Consider the following 26073-nt stretch of genomic DNA (forward strand, 5'->3'; position numbering starts at 1 on the left):
TTCTACAGACTGGTAACCTAGACAATGGTATAATCTGCATAATGGCAGTTCTGGCCCCCAAGCAGCCACTTACATATAAAATCCACCACTTTCTGATGTTGACAACCTACAGATACATTACCCAGAAACAAATAGATATAAATCTGCTGTAATTCCCTTACAAGATAAAAAAGCAAGAAAATCTATTACAAAGGTATTTAAAGTGGTGCTAAAGGCTAGCATCTGTGCTGATCATGCTTGCATTTTCATTTATTTTTTGTATCACATAGGCATCTCACACTTGGACAAGCTCCGTCTTCCCTTGTTGCTGTTGTAGTCCTTTCCCACCATAAAGCTTCCACTTAAAGGTGTGCACGGATCGATTGTTGCAATTCAATTCAACCCCTGAATTGAATTGCAAAAATTTGAATTGATTCATCAAACTTGCCAGCCATAGCCGGCCGTTTCAATTAATCAAATCGGAAATTTGTTGTTGTTGTTTTAAATTGCAAATCACTCATGGGGAACAATGGGGAACTCAAATCACCTCATTGATCACCATGGGTAGGTCCTAGGGTTATCAAAGTGGGTTGGGTGTTAGGGCATGACTACCTACCATGCAACCCACAAAACGACCAGGCAATCAGGTGATTTTTAATGAATTTTTGAATTTTATTTGGGTCAGTAGGGCACCCGGAGCAGAGCCCCCTCAGATGATCTCGTCAAGCAGGCAGAAACCCTTGAGATCAGGCGGTCCCTCAGGCATCCTGGGCCCAAACTGTTAAGGGCTTTAAAGGTCAAAACCAGCACCTTGAACTGGACCCAGAAACACACTGGTAATCAGTGCAGCTCTTTGAAAATAGGTGTGATCACACCTGGCAGCTCCAGATAGAACCCTAGCCGCTGCATTTTGTACAAGCTGTAGTTTCCGGATATTTTTCAAGGGCAGCCCCATGTAGAGTGCATTGCAGTAATCCAGCCATGACGTGACTAAGGCATGGGTAACTGTGGCCAGATCTGCCTTCTCGAGAAAGGGACGCAGCTGGCGCACTAGCCGAAGCCGTGCAAAGGCACCCCTGGCCACCGCCTGCACCTGAGCTTCCAAAAGCAGAGCTGGGTCCAGTAGTACCCCCAAGCTGCGTACTTGCTCCTTCAAGGGGAGTACAACCCCATCTAGAACCGGTAAAATCTCCTCATCCCGATTAGCTCTCCTACTGACCAACTTTACCTCCGTCTTGTCTGGATTCAATTTCAGTTTATTAGCCCACATCCAGCCCATCACGGCCTCCAATCCCCTATTCAGGACATCCACCACCTCCCTAGGATATGGTGACAAGGAGCGATAGAGCTGAATGTCATCTGCATATTGCTGACAATTCAGTCCAAGTCTCCGGATGACCTCTCCCAGTGGCTTCATGTAGATGTTAAACAGCATGGGGGACAAAATCGAACCCTGTGGGACCCCACAGGCCAATGGCCATGGGGCTGAGCAGAAGTCCCCCAGCACCACCTTCTGAACCCTCCCCCCAAGAAAGGAACGGAGCCACTCCAACACAGTACCTCCAATTCCCATACTCAAGAGGCGGTCCAGAAGGATACAATGGTCAATGGTATCGAATGTTGCTGAGAGGTCCAGCAGAACCAACAGGGACGCACTCCCCCTGTCTAGTTCCCGGCGAAGGTCATCCACTAGAGCGACCAAGGCAGTCTCAGTCCCATATCCGGGGCGGAAGCCAGACTGAAAAGGGTCCAGATAATCCGTATCATCCAAGACCCTCTGCAGCTGGGACGCCACCACACGCTCTATTACCTTGCCCAAAAAGGGAAGGTTAGATACAGGTCTATAGTTGTCCAGGTTGGAGGGATCAAGGGAGGGCTTTTTTAATAGTGGTCTTACCACCGCCTCCTTGAGGCACGATGGCATCCTGCCTTCCCTTTATGAAGCATTAATGATCACCTCCAACCATCTGCCTGTACCCTCCCTGGCAGCTTTTATTAGCCATGAAGGGCAAGCGTCAAGAGCGCACGATATCGCCCACACACTGCACAAGATCTTGTCCACATCCTCAGGCTGCACCAACTGAAAAGAATCCAACACAACTGGACCAGATGGTACCAAAGGCACGTCTGCCGGAACTGCCAAAACTCTGGAGTCCAAATCAGCATGGATGCGAGCGACTTTATCTGCAAAGTGGCAAGCAAACTGATAACAATGAGCTGTAGATGATTCCTCCCCCATTACCTGGGGGGATGTGTGGAGCAATGTTTTTACCACACGAAACAGCTCTGTTTGTCTGTACTGAGCAGATGCAATGGAGGCGGAGAAAACATATTTCTTCGCCGCCCCCACCGCCACGGAGTAGTCCCTAAAATGGGCTCTAGCCCGTGTTCGATCGGATTCAGCGTGACTCTTCCTCCAGCGTCGTTCTATCCATCGTCCAAGTTGTTTCTTCGCCCTAAGCTCCAAGGTAAACCAAGGAGCCAAACAGGCTCCACCAAGCCGGAGAGGGCATTTAGGAGCAACTGTGTCAACAGCCCGGGCCGTCTCTCCATTCCAGAGATCAAACAGGGCCTCGACAGGGTCACCAGCTCTGGACACTGGAAACTCCCCAAGGGCCATCTGGAATCCAAGGGGATCCAGAAGCCTCTGGGGGTGGACCATTCTAATCGGTCCACCACCCCTGCAGAGGGCAGACGGAGCAGTCAAACTGAACCCCACCAGATGATGATCTGTCCATGACAAGGGAGTTATCTCAAACTCCCCCACCTCCAGATCATTTATTCCCCAGTCGGCAAAAACCAGATCCAGAGTGTGTCCTGCCACGTGGGTAGGGCCCGATACCAGCTGAGACATGCCCCATGGTTGCCATGGAGGCCATGAAATCCTGAGCCGCACCCACTAGGGGGGCCTCAGCGTGGACATTGAAATCCCCCAAAACAATAATTTTGGGGGAACCCAAGGCCACCTCTGAGACCACCCCCGCCAGCTCAGGTAGGGAGACTGAAGTGCAGCGGGGTGGTCGGTACACCAGCAGAATCCCAGCCTATCTTGGAGGCCCACCCTCAAGGACAAACACTAGAAATTCTGAGATTGCTTGACCGGGCACCTGGAAATGGGGAGGGTCTCTTGATAGATGACTGCAACGCCCCCTCCCCGACCCTCAAGGCGGGGCTGTTGCACGATCTGGAAACCTGGAGGACAGAGCTGAGAGAGACCAACCCCACCCAGCTCATCCAACCAGGTCTCCATCACACATACCAGGTCAGCATGCTCATCCACAATCAAATCATGGGTGAAACATGTTTTAGTATTAACCGATCTGGCATTCAGCAGCAGCACCATAATCCTCCAGGGAGCTCCCTGGGGTCAGAGAGTTGGGAGAAGAGCTGGAAAAAGGAACAGGCCTCAGTTGCCTGGACTGTTTCCCCCTGTAACGGCCAGCCCAACTCCCACTGCCATATCTCCCTCTGCCCGCTACCAGTGGTATTGCTGCCCCCACATTTATGCTCTGTGTGCCACACACAGTGCTATCTATAGCACTGTGGTGTACACAGAGAGGCCAGAAAAATTAAATCCCCCCCAAATAAAGAAGAAGGCTTTATGGGGGGTTGGATGGTTTGGGAGAGGATTGAGCATGAGGAAGGAGCAATGGTGCAAATCCAAGGGAAGGGAAGGCAGCAAAGGGCAGGGGATTACGGTGGCATCTCTAACCCACCGCTCCTGTCCTACAGTCCTGCCATCTAATCCCTCTCTTCCCCAAACTAGGTGTAATGAAGACATCAATGATGTCACACAAACTAGGTGTGTAATGAAGACATCAATGAATCTAAACACTTCAAAAATTCCTAAAAAATAAACTGAGTACCCCAGTGTGTCTGTGTGTGTCGAGGAGGGGGGCTGTAGTTAGGGATGTGCATGGTCTGGAGCAGTCCGGACCAGCACCGAAGGGGGGCCTTTCGTTTAGGGCGGGGAGGGCTTGCTTACCCCTCCCGCCTCTCCCCCCCCAGAGGCCGTATAGTATCTAATAAATGGGGCGCTGGAAACCAGCCGCCCCCGCCGCCCCCCCCGCAAGCGGATTAGGGGCAAAAGCTGGTAAGGTACTGCCGCCGTCCCTGCCGCCGTCCCGCCCCCTCCCCCCTCCCCCCCGAGTGCTCACCGCATTGTTTCTTAGAAAAGAGAGGAGCCCGCCGAACAGAGCTCCTCTCTTGGCAAAGTCTGTGAAGCAACTGAGGCCTGGGGCACGCGCGTGCACGCGCTACGATGTCTAAACTTCCGCCAGAGGCCCGGTCTACCCGGCGGGACGAGGCCGGGTAGACCGGGCCTCCGGCAGAAGTTTAGACGTCGTAGCGCGCGCATGCGGGATGGCGGCAGGGACGGCGGCAGTACCTTACTAGTTTTTGCCCCTAATCCGCTCGCCGGGGGGGGGGGGGGGCTGCAGGGGCGGCTGGTTTCCAGCGCCCCATTTATTAGATACTATACGGCCTCTGGCGGGGGCAAAGAGGCGGGAGGGGTAAGCAAGCCCTCCCCGCCCTTAAAGGGGGACCCCCCACCCGGACCCGGACCAGCCAAGTCCGAACCGGTCTGGAAGTTCGGAGGCCTTTAGAATGGCCTCCAGACCGGTTCGGACACACCCCTAGCTGTAGTTGACACAAGACAGTTGACAGTTGGCACTGTCCAATGACAGTCCAAATGAACAGAAGGAATGAAGGTGTGCAATGAATCCTCATAGGGATTCATTATAAGGAAACATTATTAGACATCAAAGAATCCAAACACTTGAAAAATAGTGATTGCACATTTTGCTCCATAACTCTACTTTGACAAGGGCTAGAGCTTAGCTTTTTGTTAAAAATTAAAGCTGGGGATTCATGTTAGGGTTAGGATAGGGAGACTCTGAACCCCCATTATTTCCTATGGTGGAAATATAAAAAAACAGTATCAACTAAACTAAAATAATTAAAAATCAGCCAAGTGTCCCACTGCCTTCAAATTTGGATGGTAGGTGCCATGTATTGGGACCTACACAACATCCAAATTTGGTGCCCCAAGGACCTTTATAAGTGGTCCAAATCAATCTGAATCAAATAAAATAAAAAAACTGAATTGTGGTGATTCAGGGGATAGATTTGGACACAAAACAAACTGGGCGATTCACACACAAATCGAATCGAAAAAATTGATTTGTGCACATCCCTAGTCATGTATCTCTCAGCCTAACCTACCTCATAGGATTGTTGTGAGGATAAACATAACCTTGTACACTGCTCCTTGGAGGAAGAGCAGGATAGAAATGTAATGTATAATAAATAGTTACCTCTCCAGCACTGTAACTACGAAGTCGCTGAAGATGCTGTCTGTGAGTCAAATGATTGGGTAGGCGGCCATTTTGAAGTGGGATCCTGGGATCAATGAAAGTGGTAGCACGGCTGTTGTGGTCAACAAAGAAGGACTGTAATGATAATAATGAGAAAGCACACACAGTAAAAGAATGTGGCTACTCGGGTTCACCATTATCCTATGAAACGCTGACTCTGACCTGGCTCCTCAGTCTCAGTAAGTAGATACTTTGGAGCAGACTGAGCAGCTGTGAACTACCTATCCCCCCTGTATGTTGAGTGGCTGATGCTTTCCTTCAGATCACTGGCCCTGATATAATTGGGTCTCAAGGTCTGGAAAAGTCACGTGGATAATAATTTGATGTGTGTTCCACTGACTGAACAAAATGTTACATCAGAAGAGGACATCTGAGAATAAAGTAAGCCCTCAAGGTATTCTCATAAAAGTCAGTTAGATAAACTCACATAGTTTATATTATTATATAATACAGTGATTCTCAAACTTGGGTCCTCAGGTGTTATTGGACTTCAACTCCCATAATCCCCAACCAAAGGCCACTGAGGCTGGGGATTATGGGAGTTGAAGTCCAATAACACCTGAGGACCCAAGTTTGAGAATCCCTGATATAATATATTATTATAATTATTTCAGTTTATTATTTCAGTATTATTTAAGTATAGTTCTTGTACCTTGCCTTGCTGATCCGTTTTGATTTCCCAGCCTCGTGGAAGTTCCAGTCGTGTATCAGCAAACATATTGATGAAATTTACCAGGTCCCTGTTGTGCTGATACCGCTCAAAATTGCGAGCGTCTCGGCGTATCTTCAGAATCATATGCTTTAAGCAGGTGCTGTTGGTAAAGACTCGATAGGCACTCTGGATACAAAAAGCAAAGCTTGAATTATTGCAAATGCAAGTCAACTCTACTATCTTTTGCAGAACAAGTATGACTCTCACACTCTTCTCTTGGCTTTGCATGGCATCCTGATCAAATCAAATATTGACTTTGCTCGACATCCTTGAAACTTGGAGCACCTTGGAGCATGCACTAAGCTCTCCCCTGAGTCAGAAGCATTCTACTTCCAGTTCTGGTAAGAAACAAGCCACAGTTACTCAGTATAACTGAGCTGAGGGGTGCTGGCTTTTTCTAACCAGACTCCAGAAACAAATGAGGATCTGAACTTGAGAACCCTGGAATTGAGATGTCATCTACTTGGTCAACCCACTTCTGACTCCACTCAGCCAGCTCATTTGTGATTGACTTAACTAGGCAGGATGGGAAGGGACAAGCACACAGGAGGTTGATCTCAATATCCCAAAAATTGTGTTGACATCTTTAGGCTCCACAAGCTGAAAAGTAGGGGCAAGCATGGACTGCCGTCCGTGGTCCAGCACTCTCGTGCCTTGAGGCAGTGCTGGGATACAGAGAGCAGCTCCTTTTACAGTACAGCCACAGGTCATTACCAGTGTGATTGCTACCCCAGACAGGTTCCTGCTGCCATGGTGCTCCCCCCAGCAGCCCATGTGCGGTGGTGGTGTGGCTCCATCACTCAACTGGCCTCCGTGCATGCAGACCACGCAAACGGCCTCCATGCATGTGCAGAGGCCTGTTAAGTGACAAAGCCATGCCACCGTGACGCGCAGGTTTCGGGGGGGAGTGCCACGGCAGCAGGAAGCTGTCTGGGGCGGTGATCACACTGGTAAGGATCTGTGGCTGTACTTTTAAAGGTGCCACTCACTGCCCTCCCTGCAGCGTTGCTTTGAACTGCCAGACCGGTCTGTGGTTCAGGTGAACCAGGCCGAACTGGTTCGCTGGACCACGGACCAGTCCAAATGTGGCCCGCAGCCTGAACCGCATACACCCATGCATACCCCTATGAAAAGTATCCATACAAAAGGATCAAGCAGGCACCTGAGGTACCTCAGCTGGCATTGTCTTCAGTGTGGGGTCACCAGGCCACCAGTGTGGGGTCATCTTCACCATTTTGTGGGTCTTGATGTAAAAAGCCCTGACCACCCGAGCAGACTCCACCGCATGACTCTGAGCAATGGTGGCACAAAGATACTGCCTTAGGGCCAGTGATATTATTTATTTTATTTTCATTTATTTTTACATTTACATCCCACTCTTTCTCCAGAACAATATACATGCTTTATGTTTATCCTCATGACAAACCTGTGAGGTTGGTTAGGCTGAGAGATGAGTGACTGGCCCAGAGGCACCCAGTGAGTTTCATGGCTAAGCGAGGATTTGAACATGGGTTTCCCTGATCCTAGTCCAGCATTCTAACCACTATACCATGCTACAGCAACTAAAGCGGCATATAAATAAACAACTAAGCAAACCAATAAATAAATTAAATAATCCCAGGTCCCCAGGCACTACCTTTGTGCAACCATTGCTTGGAACCATCCAGTGAAGCTTTCTCGTCAGGGGCCTTTTGCATCAAGACTCACAAAAGAGTGAAGACTGCCTGGTGACCCCACACTGAAGACAATGCCAGCTGATGTCCCTCAAGTGCCTGCTTGCTCTTTTTGTATGGATATTTTTCAGCGTGTACAGTCTGAAGATATAGACACAGTTTTTGTGCCTCAACGTTCATGTCTCAAAGTTTGTGTCTCAACTTTAAATTGCATCTCAAAGTTCATTTTGTGTCTCAGAAGACCTCAAAGCAATTCACATAGAATACATACATACATATATAACAATAACAATAATGTGATATTGGCAGAGGAAAGAATCACATTTGCCTGACCCTTGTGGTTCCTGACTACAGATGTTAATGGAGTACCTTAGGATCCAGCCACACAGAAGTAGTATCCACATTGCTACAAAGTCTCAGGGAAATCATACAGCAAATCCGTAACTAGCTAAGTATCTATGATCACATATAGTCAATGATATCACATTCTGGACATAAGTGAAAAGGGCCTTGAGCAAACAGTCATTTGATAAAAACTCCAGCTTTTAGCTGTGCAGATTATTAGTACAACCTCGGTTGTTGCACTAACTGACCATTTTAGTAGTGCTCTGTGACCTTAAAACAAACAAAGAATTTCACAGGTCTTTTAAAGCCTTCAAGGAAATAAGAGATCTGTTTTCCATTTCAGCACCAGCTGCTGGTTAATATTTTCCAGCTCAAATTTCATGGCCATAATTAATGCTTCTAAAATTTAATTGGAGAGTGCATTTAAAATATATTATAACCACATTAAGCCCCAATGTATATGGTATATTATTTTTACACGAGTGGAATTTGTATGACTGCTTTAACAGATGTTTCAGCAAGTCTTTCTGGCTTCTTTGGCACAGATTAAGCTTTGTAAAACAAAAGGTGTTGCTCTGTTCAAATTAATTTGACACTCCCTTTGATATAAGATCTACTAATACAAACACGGCCCCCTCCCACCCCTCTATATATCTAAAGGAAACAAGGACTCTATCAGAAATCCCAATATCCTGCTCTGAGAAATAATGAAGTGACCCTGTATTTCATTTTTGTATAGCCCATTATAAGCAGAAAGTACATATCTGGAAAACAGTGAGGAAGAAGAGTTCTATACAGTTTCTTGATCCTCTGACAGCAGGGTTTTCGAGCTTTCAGCCTTTGGAAAACCTTTCCAGATTGACCTGCCCACTGAGCATCTACAGCAGGGCTGCACAACATTGGACCCCTACAGATGTTGGTTTAAAACTCCATAATCCATGACTACTGGCCACTGAAGCTGGGAATTATGGGAGTTGTAGTCCAAAAACAGCTGGAGGGACGAAGTTGTGCAACCCTGATCTACAGCATAGCTCCAGTGCATAGCAGATTACTTGGAGACATATTCTAGGGCACCTAATCAATTCACCCAGAGCACAGACCAGGTTTTCGACTTTAATATTGCCATTAATGAATGAACAAATGAGTGAACAAACACACAGCCTAGAATGCATCCACCACTACCCTGTGACTGCACATTGTAGGGGAAGACCAGTAGTGTTGGTCAAGCTGCCATTCAGATAAGTTTGACTGCCATTATTGATTTTCTCACATGAAACTTGCAAATAAAAAGAAAACAAAAGAAACCCCAAGATTTGAAGACTACTGTTTTTAAGCATTTTAAAATTTAATTACTTAATTTGGTTTTCAGATTTGTACATTGCTTCACCTTGTTAATCCAAAGCAGCAAACAATGTAATTAAAACAAGAAACTTTTGATTTTGATTTTGTGTTATATTGGTTCAGTGATTTTTTTATTTTTAACAGAGGAATGCAGTAGGAAGGTTCTAGCTCAGAGAAAGGGGAAACAAACACGTTTTACACATGAGAAGCAATTGTTCTTCCAATCCAAAATGTTCTACAAGGGGTGCAACATAGATCTGGGTATACTGGGGCAGATGGTAAAGTCTGGTAAACATAGATAATTGTGCCACATCTTCTGAAATTGCTAAGAAATGAGAAGACCTATTTTTGGTGTTATGATAACCCAGGAGACGAGCATGATTCCACAATACTCTACTGTGGTTCAGCAAAAAATCTGTGGTTCAGAGACCAATATGGTGGTAAGGTTTATTTTTCTATATTTACAAACTATATGATTTTCTATATTTACAAACTATCCGGCTAAGAAGCAGGAACATGTATGGAGGTTTTCCTTCTGGACTGTTGTTAAGCCAAACTTATTCTGTGTGAACAAATCTGTGTGAACAAATGAACCTACTTATCAAAAGACAATCCAACTGCTTTTTCTCCTTAGAATGTCCATAGAGGTTTACATTTAAAGAAAATGTACCCAAGAAGTCAGGCGAATGGATCTGATGGCTTGGTTAGGACAAAAGGAAATGATTGAAATCTTAGTAAAGAAATTTTAGTCAGTGATCATAGGAATGTACCTCCTATGCTAAACCTATTGAGTGCCAGTATAAGAACTTAAATGCTTCCTAGAGATTAGTACCAGAACAGATCACCAATTTGCAAGATAGACAAGCACTTACATAGTTTGCATGCAGCACTGTGAAGAACTCAGGATTGGTGATGAACTTTACAGCTGGTGATTGCAGCAACAAAGTGATTTTTTGAGAATTCACAGGCGAAACAGACACTTCTCTTCTAATTTCTGAAAGTTCAAGGGCTTACATTAAAGAACAGCAAAAGAACACTTGCATCACAATCTATATCATTCTCTCTTCTTCTGGTGCTCCCATTCCCCTACAAGAATTCTTGCCAACAATCAGTAGCTACGGAAAAGACCTTTCAATCTGTGGCACAATCCACCCTCGTATATTGCGTTTTCATTCATGCCTGGTCAATTTCTTCAGCTAGGTATTGACTTGTTCTCTACAATATACTATTATCCTTTGCTTTATAAAAAAATCTCAGGACAAAAGGAGGCTGATTTTTTAATTACAAGTTCAATGGACAAAAAGATGGACGTCATCTACCATGGATTGAGAGTCAAGCTAGACATTCAATAAGCCCTTTTTGTACCATACCACTTAGCAGGTGGAGGGAACACTTTTATGTCCCCCACATAAAAAACACTTCACATGAAAATGAGCACATTAGAGAACAAGGTTCTATCCTAGTCTTACCCCTTAGGCAATAAGGCATGAGCTTTGCAGTTTCATCTGAACTGACCCTATATGTCAAGGAGAAAGCTATATCACTTTCAATGTAGAGAGAATGTTTTCTACGGAGGCACATTTCATCATGTGAGCCTGCTATCTGTAGTCTGAAGTGGTATACCCCAAACATGAATTTATCTCTTGAGTCAGAATAAGATCCTAGTCAAAAGGCATTTGTGGTGTATGTTAGCTTCCTCTCTCCTTACTTTCCCATGCTTTCCTCCACCTTTCCCCCACTTAAGCTATCATTACCAAAGCTTGGATCTATTGTGCTAAGAGATTAATTTCATCTGGTACTGAGCAATGTAAAATGTTTTACCTGAATTTGGCTGAGAAGGATCTGCCTCAGAATCACTGCCTCCTCCAGGAGGGAGCCTCTCCACCCTATTACTGACAACAGTTTCCTCCTCTGTCCTCTCTGTAGCAATAGTTCGTTGAATATTTTGGTACCTTAATTTTGAAAAAGCAGAGGAAGAAAAACACATTGGTCATCTGGAACTACAGCAGTTCCCCATATTATTTTTGTGTTCTGCAGTTAAAATTCAAGAATGGTATGTAGCTTTATTCAGTAATTTTATAAAATTAAGAACATAAGAGCAGCCATGATGGATCAGGCCAAAGATCCATCTAGTTCTCTATCTGGTTTTCCACACTGGCCAAAGCCCACATGGAGAAGATGAAGCCATAGTCCTCTCCCACTGCTGTTCCCCTGCAACTGATATTCAGAGGTATACTGCCTCTGCTGCACCTGGGGGTAGCATATAGCCAGGTAGCATAAAGCCATAGTGACTATTAGCCACTGATAGACTTATCCTCCACAAATCTGTCTAATTCTCCTTTCAAGACATCTAAGCTAGCAAACACCACCACATCTTGTGGCAACAAATTCCATAGATAAATCATGTGCTGTGTGAATTATGCCCTTTTTGTCCATCCTAAATCTTCTGATAATCACTTGGGTCATCACTTTCCTTGGATGACCTCTGATTCTAATATTGTGCGAGAGAGACCTGGCAAATGAGCAGCCCATATGGGGTTAGCATTGCAGCGTGGCAAGGTGAGAGAGTATGAGGCAGTTGGAGAGGCATGAGAAGAATGTGAATGAGCCGCACTTGCGGATCATCTTCTGCTCCCTCTAACCCATCTGGATGGGCCACCACTGCACTACCCGCCCAAATACCTCCTTTTTCTAGAAGTTGTATCCAGAGATAACTGTATTCCACCAATACTTTCTGTTCTACTACGTTTCCCTCATGCCCACTGTATCTATGTTCTCATTTGCAACCAAACACTCCAGCTCCCCCATCTTAGCTCAGACACTTCTAGTATTTGCATATGAAGAGCTATCAGTTGTGTCCCTTTCCAAATGGCATTGGTCTGTGTCTTTCCTCTGGAGAGTGGAGCTGGTCTTGTGGTAGCAAGCATGACTTGTCTGCATAGCTAAGCAGGGTCTGACCTGGTTGCATCTGAATGGGAGACTTGATGTGTGAGCACTGCAAGATATTCCCCTCAGGGGATGAAGCCGCTCTGGGAAGAGCAGAAGGTTTCAAGTTCCCTCCCTGGCTTCTCCAAGATAGGGCTGAGAGAGACTCCTGCCTGCAACCTTGGAGAAGCCGCTGCCAGTCTGTGAAGACAATACTGAGCTAGATAGACCAATGGTCTGACTCAGTATATGGCAGTTTCATATGTTCCTATGTTTCCCCCTGCAGCCTTTTTATTTTTTTGACCTGCTATATACTCATTTCCAAATTCTACCCTATCCCCTTTTGAATGACCTGGAACACTCATTCCTTAGGGGCAATTAGGTCAGCTTTAAAGCTGTTCTAGGATCCAGCAGTCAAGAAATATGCAGCAGACTAGCACTTGGTAGGGTTGCAATGAAAGCCTTGGAAAGGATATTTAGATGCTGTGACGTGTCTACACTTACAAAGATTAGAATCGTTCGGACAATGGTTTTTCCTGTGACACTCTATGTATGCGAAAGCTGGACAAGAAGCAAGACAGAAAAAGCATTGGTGTTTTTGAACTTTGGTGCTGGAGAAGACTTTTGAGGATACCATGGACAGCCAGGAAACAAACAAATGGATCACAGAACAAATCAATCCAGGATTTTCAGTCAAGGCACAAATCACCAGGCTCAAACTATCATACTTCAGACACATCTTGAGAAGATCCAGCTCCCTTAAGAAGTCCATAATGCTGGGAAATGTTGAAGGAAAGAGAAGAAGAGGACAACCAGCAGCAAGGTGGATGGACTCGATTACGACAGCAATGAATGCACTATTGAGAGACCTTAAAGGCCAAGTTGAAGACAGATCATCCTGGAGAGAATCTATCTTTGTGGTCACTAAGACTCAACACCGACTTGATGGCATTTAATCAATCATCAATCAATGATCTTTTTTATGTTAAGTGCCAGCAATCCAGTTCTATGTTGGTCGAAGTGAAGCCCAACTCTTTTGCATAGGTTCAGTTTGTTGCAAATTGTTCTCCCGTGCTTAACAATTCCAAACTCTTCCTCCCTGTACCACTATTTCACGCATAAATGGGGACCCCTTGTAGAGAGTCTAAATATTGATTCTGGTGACTGGGTCAGCTAGGTCGGCTGCTCAGCATGAAAGGGAAGGGGGAAAGTTGTTGCCTAAGTTCAACTGGCTCCAGGCTAGCCTCCGTTACCTTGATATAACTTCTCTTCAACCTCTGTGTTAAATACCTGCCCACAGTCTTCAAAGTTCCACAACAACTCACCTAGCTCTCACAATAGGATTTCTTACTATTGCAAGATTTCAACCAGCCTGGAGCATCAACACTGCTCTGACAGAGAGCCCCACTGAGCTCCTTTGGGCATGGTCCATGCCACTTCTGCCTTCAGCCATACTTGGCTTTATAGAGATGTGGAGCTCATGGATGTCCAGGCACTGTACTGCATGGACGTAAGTCGTAAGGCAGAGTTCAGCATCCCCATCCCTTACCTACATGCCCCTTTTTGCTCATTAAGTCATACCCAATCCCTCACTTAACTCGTGATTGCGGCAAACCCAACTTAAAAAAGACGTCTGCTGCCATTATGTTTAGTTTGGCCCTTTCTCAATGGAGAATAGATTAAAACAAATGCAAGGCAGGGAAAAATCCAATTCAATTGCATGTTGCATTAACACAGATCAATCCTAGGAGGTGCTAAGTGTCTTCATATATCAATGGCTTAAGCAGAAGCTGCATGTTTTGTACAATGTTAAGTCAGGACTGAAATCTGACCAGTTGTCTTCCAGAGAAGAAAGAACTACAAAATTCAAGACTTACACATTATTAACTTAGTAGACTAGGGCATGATCAGGGAGCTAACCTCCTTTTTGGCGCTAACAGTCTAACAGCTTGTAAATCTCTTCCTTGGTCAGCTTTCAGTTCTACTACCTGTATGGAGGAAATAGCTTTCACACATTTACACAATACAAGGATTATCTCACAGCTTTAGATGCCTCAGAAGCCTGTGGGATGCCCACAGAGTTTTGCTATATTAAATTTGCCTGAAGTTAAATAGAAGAAAGCTCAAAATCTTCATTGGATGAGGTCATATTATTTTTCAAAGCTGCAACTTAAGAGACTGGCTGTTCAAGATGTATACTTCTAGTGAACTCCCAGACAATTTCTGAGGAAAGAGGTTTGTGCAGTTTCCCAAGAAATTTCCTGTGCTTAGCTCCACAGGAGTTAAGGCTCCACAATAGGACTCTGCTAGGAATCAGGGAAGTTGCCACCTAGGTGAGGCCTTGGACTGAAAACTATATGCAAGACAGAATACATAAGTTATGAAATCAAAATGGCTACAGCCATCCACACTCGTGACTGTTGGAAAACATACCACTCAACCTGTTGTGGGGGCCATATGAAGCACCATCCTCATACATATGGCCTAGAGATTTCAAGTGCCAAACAAATGGCAGCTGTCTAGTCTGTACATGGCTGGATTGCCCTGGGTATGTTATACTCCAAAAGAGAAACAATATCCACTTCTTATTAATGGGATCTAAATAACATGGATAGTAACGACTGTCTGGTTAAGAACTTCAGGAGGGGCCATCTGAAATTGAAATAAGAATAGATGCAGAATGAGGTAGGAGCTTCTTGGTAGTGCCCTAACACTTTGGAATGCACTTCCCTCAAGCACACCTCTTTGCTGAGCTTCAGGGGGGAAACAGGCTTTAACAAATATTGTTGCAATCATTTGAAAGCCAAAAGTTCTTATACTGCCGCTGTGACATATAGATATATTAATATTTATGTACTAGGACCGGAGAGACCTGAGTTCAAATCCCCATTCAGCCATGATACTTGCTGGGTGACTCTGGGCCAGTCACTTCTCTCTCAGCCTAACCTACTTCACAGGGTTGTTGTGAGGAGAAACTTAAGTATGTAGTACACTGCTCTGGGCTCCTTGGAGGAAAAGTGGGATATAAATGTAACAACAACAACAACGATTTATTATTAAATAATATTTATTATTATTATTATTATTATTATTATTATTATTATTATTATTTAGACTGATGTTCTAGGTTTCTTAGATTGCTATGATTTTTGGATTATCCTATTGTTTTATGCAGGCGCGGAGCCTGACCGCCAGCAGCCTGTGTCTGGCCACGGCGGTGGCCCCACTCACCCCGTCCCCTGCGTCTGATGTCAGATGAGGGGGGCATGGCCTGGCTCCCAAACGGAGCCGTGCAGTTCCGTTTGGGAGTTGGAGTCTGGCCGGCGCTGCATTTGCAGCACCGGCCATTTAACTCCTGAAGGGGCCACATGGCCCCTCCGGGAGCTAGACTGGGGCTGGCGCTGCATTTGCAGCAATGCTAGGAGTGGCTCTTCCCTGCCTTAAAGGCAGGGAAGAGCTGCTCCTGGCTGTGCCATGAACAAGAGGCCATTTAACTCCTGAACGGGGGAGCTAAACCAGCACTCCCACGTCTGATGTCAGACATGGGGGGGGTGTCGGAGCCGTGAGTTGTGGCCCAATTGGTGGGTTCTTTGAACCCATTCGCCCAATGGTGGCTCCACCTCTAGTTTTATGATATATAGAGAGAGTAGAGCTAGTCTTATGGCAGCAAGCATGACTTATCCCTTTAGCTAAGCAGGATCTACCCTGGTTGCATATGAATGGGAGACTTGATGTGTGAGCACTATAAGATCTTCCCCTTAGGGAATGTTGCCACCCTGGGAAGAGCAGGTTCCAAGTTCACTCTTGGGCATCTCCAAGATAGGGCTGACAGAGATTCCTGCCTGAAACCTTGGAGAAGCTGCTGCCAGTCTGTGTAGACAAGACTGAGCTAGATGGACCAAGGGTCTGACTCAGTATATAGGAATTTCCTATGTTCCTATGATATAATCCTCTTTGGGGGCCTTGTACTAGGCAGAGAGGTGGGAAATAACTGAAATAAATACATTATATAGGAATTATTACATTGTTTTATATTGTGGATGCTTGATTTCATTGGCTTGATTTTTTTGACCAATTTTGAAGTAGCCTTGGAGACATTTTAAAAGAGAAAGGCAAAGATAAAAATGTTTAAAATAAAATAAACACACAATGTAAGTGGAATGAGGAATAAAAGTATGAAAATGGATTTGTGATTGCCTCAAACAGTTGAACATTTTTGCCTCACGTTTCCCCCAGTAATCAAAGTTGGTTTATAATTTTTTTTTTAAAGCAAGTAGGTAAACATAATAAAATTAAGTTTTTAAAAACCTAAGAGAATGGGGGATTTGTTATTTTGGCTTTAAATATGTCCCTTGCAAACAAATTATATTAGACTTCACAACTATATTAATACAGCTCTACTTTTCCCCACTCTCTCTTTTATAAGAACCTATAAACATTTTTATTCACTTCACAGCAGACTGACTGAACAAACTTTCCATTCCAATTCAGCATGAGTTTTATGACCCCCTGATGCAATTGCAAGAACAGAAAAAAGTAGTTCAGAGGGATATATCCATAAGTTTTCTATTTAATTAGTTGGTAGAAAACACCCTGCTGACAAATGATGCCTAGAAACTGAAGCGATGGGCCAAAAGACTGCTACTTTTTAGTCTCAATTATGTAGCATAATCTTCAATACATTCCAAAAAATGCCAATGTAACTGAAAAAAATCTTTGAACACACCTATGGGGATATATTTGAAAATTTCAGCTCCTTTTCAAAGAATAATTGTGATGAAGGTTATAGTTACTGTATGCAGTAGTTTACAAACTTTTCACCCTCAGGGAACCCTTTCTACATTGACTAGTTGGTTTAGGAACCCTTGGGTGTTCTCCACAAAACACCATCATGCTGCAGAGATTTCTGGGATCTGTTCTTGGACATGCATTCATTGGTGCTGCAGCGTCACCTTGCAAGTGACAGAGATTGTACCCTAGAACAGCTCTCCTGCAACTGTTCATTGTTGGAGGAAAACAAGTGACAGTGAGCAAGCTGTCAAAACTGCCATTTTTGGCCTTCTAACTGAGAAACCCCTGATAAGAGCCCCCCATCATGCTTTGGAATATCTGGGAAGGGACCTGTCCTCTTATAATCTGTAAAGCAGCATGCACATTGATAATGCTGAATCATTAGCATCATGATCATTATGTATGTTCTTTCTTAAGCCGGCATCACCAGCCCCAGGGAAGGTCCATACAAAGTTGTGGGAAGGAACTACAGCCCTATTCAGATATTATATTGTACATGCATTTAGGTGTCTGTACACATGTACATATTTTGTGTGAATGACTGCACATGCATTCATTTTAGAAGTAAACCTGGATTCAGGTCCCTCAAATGCATGGTACAGATAGGGAGTGTAGTGCTGTACACATTCAGCATAACATGCTAATAACTGTATATGTGTACAGATACACCGGTCACAGATGGTGTGTGCATTGAAAACGTTTGAATAGGCCTCAAGTCATTCACTTAACCCCATGATTTCTCTTTACAGATGTTAGTAGACATCTTTCAGTGTTCATGATGTGACAACTTGCAATGTTTATCACATTGGTAGGCTTTCATAAGAATACTTTATTTCAAGAAAACTGAAGAAGAAAGTCATTTCACAATGTCTCTCTCACCCCATCCCCTGAAAAGTTGTATGAAGCAGCCAGTAGTTTTAATTTACTTAAAAGGTTTACTTCTTCCTCTAGCTCTGATGGGAAAAGTGAACCAAGAATAACACGATCATAGTAAAACCACAAAAACTCTAAAATCAGCTTTTAAAATATTGTTTTGCTCTGAATAATGATGTTTGACTGCTTCACAGTAGCAATAATGAAAAAGTCTGAAATACTGGAGATTCACATGCATTCCTTCACTACCAAAATGGATATTTTACTCAGCAGGAACTTCAACTGTAGAAAGAATGCAATAATGTAAACTTCAGTCTAGAAAGCTCACACAAATAGAGATTTCAACTACATCCTAAATTTAGTAGTACTGAAAATACCATAGAACAATGTTTATGCTATTGAGGTATTCCACTTCCTGCCCTATATGAAAGGGCATACAAAGGTGGAGTAGAACTGTACACATTTAAAAACCCGTTAATTGTACTTGCTAAAGCTTCAAAAAATGTTGGAACTGAGTTTTGGAGAAAAGTGTGGCAAGATCACCTTTCTTTATATTTTGTTTGCAGGTACCTCAATGGTGGAACTGGTTTGAAGACCAGCAACTGAACACTCTAGTGGGTTTTGACTAGAGCGGCTACCACTTTGTACCTAAAGCAAAATTATGAGGTGAATTTTGAGATCCCTGCTCAGGTACAACACCTGAGGAATTTCAAGGAAAGTGAAGAGGGTTTCAGTAAGATCAGCAAATTGTTTGGGAGCTGCCATACATCCCCAGTTCTGACCGTTTTAGCTTGAAGCAGAAAGAGTTTCAAGCTGGAGATTAAACAAAAATGATCACCTGTGGTAAAATATGCACTTGCAAATTCTGTATTAATTATAGAACCAAGCAGGATTGGTGGTTGTTTTGTTTGATGCAATGGCGTATGGCTACACCTACTGAATAACATTTAGTAAGCTGAAATGTGGAAATTAATTTTAGCTGAAACGAGATGGTCACTGCTACAGCCCACACATAGGAGCCATAGAATTATAGGTAGATTTATAGAATGTCAGAGCTGGAAGGGATCCTGGAGGTCTTCCAGTCCAACCCACCGCTCACTGCAGGAGTCTCCTATAGCATCCCTGACAGATGGCTCTAGCAGCCCTTGAAGTTAGGAAAATCTCTCTAATGTCTAGCTTAAATCTGCTTCCTAGTAATTTCAATCCATTGGCTCTAGTTCTGTCCTCAGAAGCAATAGAGAAAAAGCTGCCCCCTTCTATTTATTTATTTAAAATATTTATTCCCCACCCCTCCAGCACATTACTGGTTGGGGCAGGTCACAACATTAATAAAATAGATACAATGTAAAATAAAAGATTAATAAAGTTAAACAAGTTAAAAGACCAAGCTAAAACCACATTTAAAATTACAATTTTTTTAACAAGTTTCAAATTAAAAGTTAATAAAAAGCTAAAAACTGAGAACTATAAAAACAAAAGAACATGTGACATTCTATGAGACAGTCCTTCAGATATTTGATGATAGCTATCATATCTCCTTTTAGTTTCCTATTTTCCAGTCTAAACATAGCCAGCTCCTTCAATTGTACCTCACAGGATATAGTTTCCGGATCCCTCATCATCTTGGTTGGCTTCCTCTGAACCAGTTCCAATTGATTAACATCCTCCGTAAAATGCAGGGTCCAGAACTGGACACAGTGGTTGACATCATGACTAAAAAATTGTTGCTGTATTAGTGCAAAGCTGTTGGGTTAGCTACTTGCGCTAACTCTGGAATGTGTGTTCCAGACTAGTGTTGAGCTAATGCAAACATGCTTGCATAACAGTGCACAACTGCAGCATGTCTCATTTTTAAAGGAATGTTTGCACAACTGTTAAAATCCTTAGATTTTTAAAGTGCAGCTATGTGATCTTCATGCACTAGCACAACTTTGCTCATTATACAAGCGCTAATCAGGATATCAGCCAATATTCCAAATGCAATCTGACTAGCACAGAACAGAGTGGAACTATACATTCTTGTAATGACACTATGCTTCTGTTTCTGTTAATGCAGCCCAAGACTGTGTTAGATTTTTAAGCAGCTGCATCACACTGCCGGCTCATGTTCAACTTGTTGTGCACTAAGACACCTAGGTCCCTTTTGCATGGATTGCTGCCTAGCCAGTTCTCTCCCATCCTGCACTTTTGATCTGATTTTTTTTTTAACCCAAATGCAGGAGTTCACATTTGTCTACCCGGAATTTCATCTTGTTGGTTTAGACCAAACATGACAGCCTCTCCAAATTGTATTGAATCTTGATTCTGTCTTCTTAGTTGTTAGCTATCCCGCTCAACGTTATGTCATCTGCAAATCTGATAAGCATCCCCTCTACTCCAAGTTATTTTTGAAAATGCTAAACAGCACAGGGCCCAGGAGAGAACCCTATGACACTCCACTCGATACCTCCTTCCAGGATGATGTGGAGACATTGATGAGTAATTTCTAGATATGGTTGTTCAACCAGCTGTGAATTTACCTAACAGCAGTCTCATCTTGCCCACATTTTACCAACTTGTCAACAAAGATATTGTGGGGAACCTTGCAAAATGCTTTGCTGAAATCAAGACACATGATGTGTACAGCATTGCCACGATCTACTAAAACAGTAAATGTCAAAAAAGGAGATGAGAGTAGTCTGCCATGACCTGTTCTTGACAAATCCATGCTGGCTCCTACTAATCACCCGATTCTTTTCTAAGTGCTCACAGGAATAGCTTTGAATCTAGAACTCCAAAAGAATTTAAGCAGAATACTTCAATACAAAATGCCAAAAATATACAAACAGCAGGGACTGGAACTGCCTGTTAGGGATGTGCACAAGCTGCTCAGGCAGACACTGGGAAGGGGTTCCCTTAAAAAGTAGGTAAGCAGATCCTTACCTACTTGCCCGCCAGCCTGCCACTTTTCTGGCGACGGTGGCTGCTCTCCAAAAGGCCGCATGCGGCTGTGGCGCTGTTCCCTGCAGCCTCTGCATGGTTCTGGCACACGTGTGCCAACACTGCACGGAGGCTGATGGGAACAGTGCTGCAGCTGTGCACTGCCTTTTGGAGACTGGGTGCTGCTGCTGGAAAAGTAAGGAGTTGCTTACCTGCTCTTTAAAGAAAACCACTCCTTGCCCCGACCGAGCCAGCTTGAAGGCTGGTGCCAGAAACGGTTCGGCACTTCCCAGAGGAGGTGCCGAACCAGCTTGTGCACATCTCAACTGCCTGTGCAACTTCCTCCACATGTTCTCCTCCAGCAACCAGGACTGATGTATCCTGGCCAAATCAAGAAGCCCAATTCATGTTACTGGTGCAACTGGTTACTCTTTCTTGAAGGTTGCACTTGTAATGTTGGGCTGGAGGAATCATGTGGAAAGGGCCATTTGAAAATATTCATGTCAGTTTTTCTGGCCTTGGGCAAGTATGCAGTCAATGTGATTACTTTCAATGTGTGATATATTGTCCCACATAATTCTCTGTTCAGTTACTGAAGACACCTGGTCTGGCAACACTGGACACAATGTCCAAACATCAGACTTGAATCTGAGAAAATCCCTGCAATTCCAAGCAAAGCTCTGATGATCTATTTGGAATGTTTAGCTATTAACATTTTTAAAAGAATCACAGATTAAAGAATTACCAGAGAATTCTTTGTGCAAAGAAGCCATGGGACTTGACAATTACTCAATTGTAATGTGCTTAGGTTCCATTGGGGAATCCAATTTGAAGAAATAGCCACTAATGAAAATCTCTTACTGAATGCCACAAGAGATGGATGCCAAAGGAATGAATTTATTATTACAGTCAGTGACCAGCAATCAAAAAATAAAATGGAAAATAAAATTAAAGTCAAATCAAATCAAAAACAGGACTGGGTTATAGTATTAAAACATATACATACAGGGGTCTCAATTACAATTCATCAACTGTTCCCATCTCAGTTTGCATGCTGTGGCACAGCATCTTTCTACCCCAGCTGTAATTGCTGTATACTGGTCTGCCAGAAGGAAGGAAGTGTAAGACTCTTTGGATCAACCTGGCATGTTATTTAAAAGTGGCTCAATCCAGGCAATGTGAATGTGCCTATAATATAAACAGTATAAAAGCACATGAGAGATGGACTCGATATTGCCCAAACCACATGGACATAGTCGGTTCCTGAGAGGTATTCTCTTAAATCCGACATCCAAGATGGCAGGGCATTAAACTACGCCAGTGTGAATGCTCTCCTCTGATTTAGAGTGGTCAGATTTGTAAAGTTTGCTGCTGGCTGAAGGAGCCAAAGGATGCTATACAAAAATGATATCCCTTTAAAGATTTTCAGAGAAAAAATTAACTGCCACATTTTATTTGTTTGCAAATTAAGTTGCAATAAAGCAAATGAGCAAAGTAAAATCTGCATGGAAAAATGAAAGAATTTAAAATGGAGCCCAACCCTCTACATGGCAAAACTGCTCTTTTTCAGATGATCCCAAATCTACTTTACATTTAGATGCTTTCTCTAAATTCATACACATCACCATGTGAAAACGGCACTTAAGTCTCTTTTGTCACATGTATGTATTGGGAATTTGAGACGATTTGTGGCTTTTAAAGACATCTTCAAATGCTGCAAGAAATCAAATGAAGCATCATACATGGGTGCATGTGATTCTTTTCCTCTACCCTTCTGTAGATAACATACAGTAGGGCCCCATCTGCATTCTGAAAGACAGGTTTCTTACCTGTAAGTGTAGTTCTTCTAGTGGTCATCTGTGTGTGCACACGTCCCACCTTTCCTCCCAGGGAAGGAGGAATTAATAGCTTCTTATTTTTTCTTGTGCTGTGGTGGTCACTCAGACTGAAGTGAGAAATACTTAGAGGTATGCTCCTTAGAGGGCAGTTGGGGTGGGGTTCCCGCCAAAATTCTGAGGTAAAGCTATAGTAAGTTCCGGAGGGTGTTTCTGCACAGGTGCAAAATCCCTAGAGTGTACTATACACAGAGACCACACAGAAGAAGTATTGTTGATATACAGGCTCACCTCTTCACTTCATGTTTGTGGAAGCTTTGTCTGTGGTTAGGATGCTTGGGATCATTCCTTATGAGTCTCTTTGTTGTTCTGAGCCCTTATGTACAATGATCATTTTTAGACAGGGAGTTATAGCCTTTAGGAATTAAATTAAGTTGCTGGTGGCTATCATCTGGTTGCTGACTAGTTTCTAGAGCCCTCGACTTTCCCTACAAATCACACCAAGGAACTCCCATCCTGTTTGGCTGTCTTGGAAGGAAGAAGCTTTGCTCTTGTCTCCTGCCCACTTGGCACCCAGAAGATAACCATTTGACATTTTTAAAGAGCAAGAAAAACCCCAGCTAGCCTTCTCGCTCTTTTAAGGTGTATAATTAGGGGACAGACTTTCCAGACCTGGTTGTTTCAACAGAAAATGGCACCATTATAGTAAGGAGAGGGAAGAGAAAAGACTAACATTTCCTGAAGTAGGAGTGGAAAATACTTGTGCTGCAGCAGAACGTCAAGTTAATTTTAAACTATATGAAAACACACTGCTGTTAACTAGAGGGTAATGCCTGCATTTGCAATGGATCTTAAAGGTGTCTTGCAGGAGCAGTCTATGGAGATGAAGAGGTTTAAAATGTTTTTTTTCAATGGTACTTCATAATACCTTGATTCTCACCCCCCACCTGTGGAAGCAAATGAAAAAGAAGAACCCCAAAAGCCTTGTCTTGACCTGACTGTAACATGTACGTGCCCCAAAAGAGAATAGGAGGGGTGAGCTAAGGAGCAAAGGTCTTGGTACACAGTCTCTAGTAAACAGTTGCTGCTCCATCAGCGGAGGACTGCAAGGAAACTTAAAAACATGTTTATGTTTAGTTAAACATCCTCTTATTGCTGTATAAGCTATATGATTTGGATTCTTGATCAGTGGAGAATTCCATTTGTAAAAAAATGTGCAGGATTGCACTAAACTGCTGATAATACTGTTTGAAAGTGTATAAAAGGACTATGTCTGCATACTACCTTTGCCTTTGAGCCTTGTTGCCTCAAGACGCACCTAAGCATTTATGCTTAGAAAGCCAATGGGGGCAGCTTGTAACTCTTTGGTCCTTCTCAGCTGAAAAGCTTTTAATAAAAGCCTGTCAAAGGTACTCAGAATTGAGCATGAAACTTGTTTCTTCCACACACCCCACTCCAAGTGCATATTTTACATGAATTGGAGTTTGTGCATATATTCTTGTGTAGATCCATCTATACACAGGGGTGTGTATGTGGAATGAATCAATGCAAGACACTTGGAGGCTCTGGGTGAAAATCATGTTGAGTGTTCCCTCTCTTCTTGTAACTTCTAACACAACAATATATGTCCCTATTTACATATGGAAGGGTTGTTGCTGTTTTACTTTGTCTTTTGGTCCAAAAACCTATGCTACAGCTTATGATTAATTTAAAAAGCCAAACATTATAAAAACAAAAACAATAAGAATATAAGAAGAATAAATAGAAAATATTTCTGCTAAAATATTTAGCAGAGCCCAACAGTAATCAAATTAAAGCTCCAGACCAGCTCAGAAAAAGGGAAGGAATTCAGCCAGGCGTCAGAGAGACTGTCTGAAAAAGAACAATTGTTATGAGACACTGGAATGGCAGCAAATGAAGGGGCAGAGCAGACCTCATCTGGTAGGGTGTGTGTGTCTTGGTACCACTGTTGAGAAAGCCCCTGTCCTAGCCAATTCTCCACCAGAGCTTTAGAGGAGGAAAGCTTACCGCCGATTGAGTTGCTCCATTTGTTGGATTGAGCCTGATCTGCGTATTCCATCTGGAGTAGCTGCTGCCGTAGGACGCTGCCAAGTCGTGGTTCGATTCACATGGTCAACGTAGAATACCCGTCCGTGGCTGTCTATCCGAGCTTCCCAGTCTTGCATTAATTTTTTTTTACAAAATTAGAAAAGATAGAATATGAGGTAATTTGTCTGGTGACGCCCAGAAAGAACCACCATTAGGGAAAACCAGACATGTATATAAACCCCCCACTCCCGCCGCTCCCAAAACCTATGCAAAGATGGTTTACAAGAAATGTTACTTTATCTATCTCATGAAGACATTATAGAGTTCATATCAAAGGTGATCCCCAAGCAAAAGACAGATGTAAGAAGTGCCATACAACTTCATACAACTCACTGTTTGAATACATCTGAATAAGAGCATCCTATGTTTCCAGTTCAGCACTTTAATATTAAACTAGAATCATGAGGGATAGTTCTCCCCAAAAGTGTGTTGATGTGGTGCCAAAGTCAGAATATGGATTGTGTGGGCTGCCTCATCAGCATTGGTCCCACCATTACAATCTAGAGTGCAGACAAATAGGAATCCAGTAAAAGCTCAAATCCCAGCACCATGTGCACCCAGGTAGAAGAGGAATATCAGATGAGCTGGGAGAGCACAACTAATATTGGGGTGAGGATGGGGAATCTCCTGCACAAATGCAGACTAATGCCGTTTTTGTAACTGGATGTCTTGAGTTTCCTAATCAATCCTCAGTCTTAAGGGCATAAATGGTGGAACTACCCTACTACTGGAACAAATCAGGAAGGTCTAGTGCATATGGAATCTTGATGTGTACATTGGAGCTCTCACATGTCCAAAGAGCTTCCAATTCTGAACTAGTGCATCAAAGTTATGAACATTTTTTTTAAGGATCCAAGACATACAGAAAAAATCCCCCCCCCACATCTTTTGTCTTATTCATAAAGAGTAAAAAAGATTCAAGTGAATATGCCCTAAAACATATAGGGTATATTATACAGATAATCGAGAACATGCATAGCAATAGCTGTGAACAAGACGTATGCTTTCCTAGACATATAAAGCAAGAAGCCGCAAGATGGAATGTTTGGTGCTCCCAATCAATAACCTAAAGTTATATTTTTTAAAAACAAACATGCAACCTTTTGAACACTGGTTTCCACAACTCTCAACCAGGCAATAAAGCAAGCAATTTGGAATTATTATGACCAGCCAGACTGTAACAATGTGTAATTATC

The 26073-nt window shown here is 43.3% G+C and overlaps 1 protein-coding gene across 7 annotated transcripts in view; it reads right to left on the bottom strand.

Annotated features, from left to right (window-relative positions):
• The window catches only part of HECW1 (HECT, C2 and WW domain containing E3 ubiquitin protein ligase 1), a 332618-nt gene that overhangs the window by 63765 nt on the left and 242780 nt on the right, over nt 1-26073 (bottom strand). For all 7 annotated transcript variants that reach the window (XM_053261886.1, XM_053261892.1, XM_053261891.1 and 4 more), the window contains 5 exons: nt 24797-24947; nt 11247-11377; nt 10298-10419; nt 6007-6192; nt 5295-5429 (listed from right to left, as the gene is read on the bottom strand). In XM_053261886.1, coding sequence (XP_053117861.1) covers nt 5295-5429; nt 6007-6192; nt 10298-10419; nt 11247-11377; nt 24797-24947 — 725 coding nt within the window. The remainder of the gene's footprint in view (nt 1-5294; nt 5430-6006; nt 6193-10297; nt 10420-11246; nt 11378-24796; nt 24948-26073) is intronic.

The sequence above is a fragment of the Hemicordylus capensis genome, chromosome 6 (assembly GCF_027244095.1).
Source record: "Hemicordylus capensis ecotype Gifberg chromosome 6, rHemCap1.1.pri, whole genome shotgun sequence".
Classification (NCBI taxonomy): domain Eukaryota; kingdom Metazoa; phylum Chordata; class Lepidosauria; order Squamata; family Cordylidae; genus Hemicordylus; species Hemicordylus capensis.